The 1974-nt window shown below is 50.2% G+C and overlaps 1 protein-coding gene across 1 annotated transcript in view; it reads right to left on the reverse strand.

The window, feature by feature from the left end:
- Positions 1-519: 519 nt before the first annotated feature.
- URM1 (ubiquitin related modifier 1) overlaps positions 520-1974 on the reverse strand; it is a 14487-nt gene continuing 13032 nt past the window's right edge. Inside the window, exons 4-5 of the mRNA XM_009876158.1 lie at positions 1615-1663; positions 520-893 (exon numbers count right to left, since the gene is read on the reverse strand). Of these exons, the coding sequence (XP_009874460.1) occupies positions 825-893; positions 1615-1663 (118 nt within the window). The 3' untranslated portion in view covers positions 520-824. The remainder of the gene's footprint in view (positions 894-1614; positions 1664-1974) is intronic.

Below are 1974 nucleotides of genomic sequence, written 5' to 3' on the forward strand. Positions count from 1 at the left end.
CCTGCACAGAACACAACGCAGCCTGATCAATTCTGTCCATCACGGTGACAGAAAGTTAATTTGCTGCCCTTATCACTCCATGCTGTCTCAGGCCAGGCATGGGTTTCTTTGCCCCGCAACCAAACGGTTACAAATTGGCATTGTTCACGGGGTAGTGCTTCACCCTGCCTCAGCTCAGGTATGAAAGAGGCATAAGGTGTCAGAAAAACAAAACTAAAAAAGCTTCTTTCTGTCCTACTCCCCATAAAAACAATATCACGGCAAGCAGAACGTCACGACAGAGGGCTCTGAAGCTGTAATGTCCTCTACCTCACAGAAAAGCCAGTAACCTTTTGTCTCCTTGCGCTTCATGTCTCACCCTTCCCATGGCCAGTGTGCAGACTGCATCAGCGCAAAGTATTGTGTTAAAAGAAGCCCAGTTCCCAGCAGCAAGGCAGAAGCACCTCAGCCTTGCCCCAAAGCGGGCACAACTTCCCTGGAATGCCTCACTGCCTGCAAAAGAGACATCGTCCTACTCAAGGTTCAGCACCCCCTCTTGCTCCTGCCATGGAAAAACAAAGTCACACGTGCTGCAGGTGTTCTCTGCTCGTTAGGGTACCTGGAAGTGTGGTCAGGAGAGGTGAAATGAGGATCAAAAGATGGACGCTGTTGTGGGGCAGCAGGCTGCACGCCGCCAAGGCTTTATTTGGATGTCTAGAAACAAGTGAACGCAGTGAGAAGGCGCATAGACCGGGCATAAGCAGTTCAATAGAGGTTTGGGTGGGTTAGGTTTGGGGGTTTTGTCCAGGGATTTTGATTTACATCCACTTGTTTTTTCCAGGAGTTCATCCGCCGTGCAATGTCGAGATGAAAAGCACATTATCCTGGTCCTGGAGTTTATAATCCAGCTCACCCTGCAGACCAAGAAAAGAAAAAAAAGGTTTAAATGTCATTTCCAAATACTAGCTGCAAAGAGAAAACAGCTCATAAAAAGAAGGTGAGTGTTAGGGAGAGCAGAAGGGGAGAGACTGATGTTTTCATCCTATCGGAAGCAAAGGTGAGAGATCAGACAGGGAGCTGACGTTCGTTACACCACACCACTTTCTGGACCTGGCTTTTGACAGAACAGGTCATTGCCTGAGGCAGGAAAATAGATCGGGGCTGTTTGTTGTCTGAGTGCAACAGGGGCTGAAAAGGGAAGGTATTTCCCAGTTGCCTGTTTGGGCAGAAATCTCCCCAGGGCTGCCTTCCCCTGCAGCAGCATCACCTTCCTCTAGTGCAGGGGCTCTGCTGGGGTCTGTGAGGCTGCCTGGCACCCCCAGAGCTGGGCCCCCATATGTCGGGGGGACCCGCTGGCAGCCAGAGGTGTGAAGCCCGTTGCCACAAGCCAGGGAAGACGGGCGATCTCTAGTCAGACACTGGCTGGCTGATGAGACTCAGCAGGTTAGAGAAAGGCTCCGGGCCTCCGCACAGCCACTGCAGAACACAGGGAGAGAGATCCCAGCCCGCCCCTTCCCCCTCAAACATGAGATGCTTCGCTTGGGGCAAGAATCGGAAATGGCTTCTCCGAGAGCAACCGCAGAACAGGCAGAGCAGTATTTTCAACAAAGAAAGTCAAACCGAAGGAGAACAGACCATTAGTTCCCAGTCTGCGTTGTTGATGAGCACCAGAATTCCTGGCCTCCTGCAGAACAGAGAGAAACGATTAGGATACAGGGCTGCTAAAAAAGCTTCACAAACAGTTAAGAACAAGGGATGTTAGAGCACAGAACACAAACCGAAGAGAAAAAGAAATCCTAGCACGGAGGTGGAAACAGGTACAGTCTGTGCCCTTTCTAGATCAAATAAAAGGGAGGCAGGAGCAATCCCAAAGCTCATTTGAATCAAAATGGACCATTCCTGAGGATGCTCCGAGATGACTGCATTTCCTTACGATATAGAAGAGCCAGGTAATTAAAACCCACACACTACAGTTGAGCGCAGAGAGCAAAATGT

This window comes from Apaloderma vittatum, unplaced genomic scaffold, assembly GCF_000703405.1.
Source record: "Apaloderma vittatum isolate BGI_N311 unplaced genomic scaffold, ASM70340v1 scaffold29080, whole genome shotgun sequence".
NCBI classification, from domain to species: Eukaryota; Metazoa; Chordata; class Aves; order Trogoniformes; family Trogonidae; genus Apaloderma; species Apaloderma vittatum.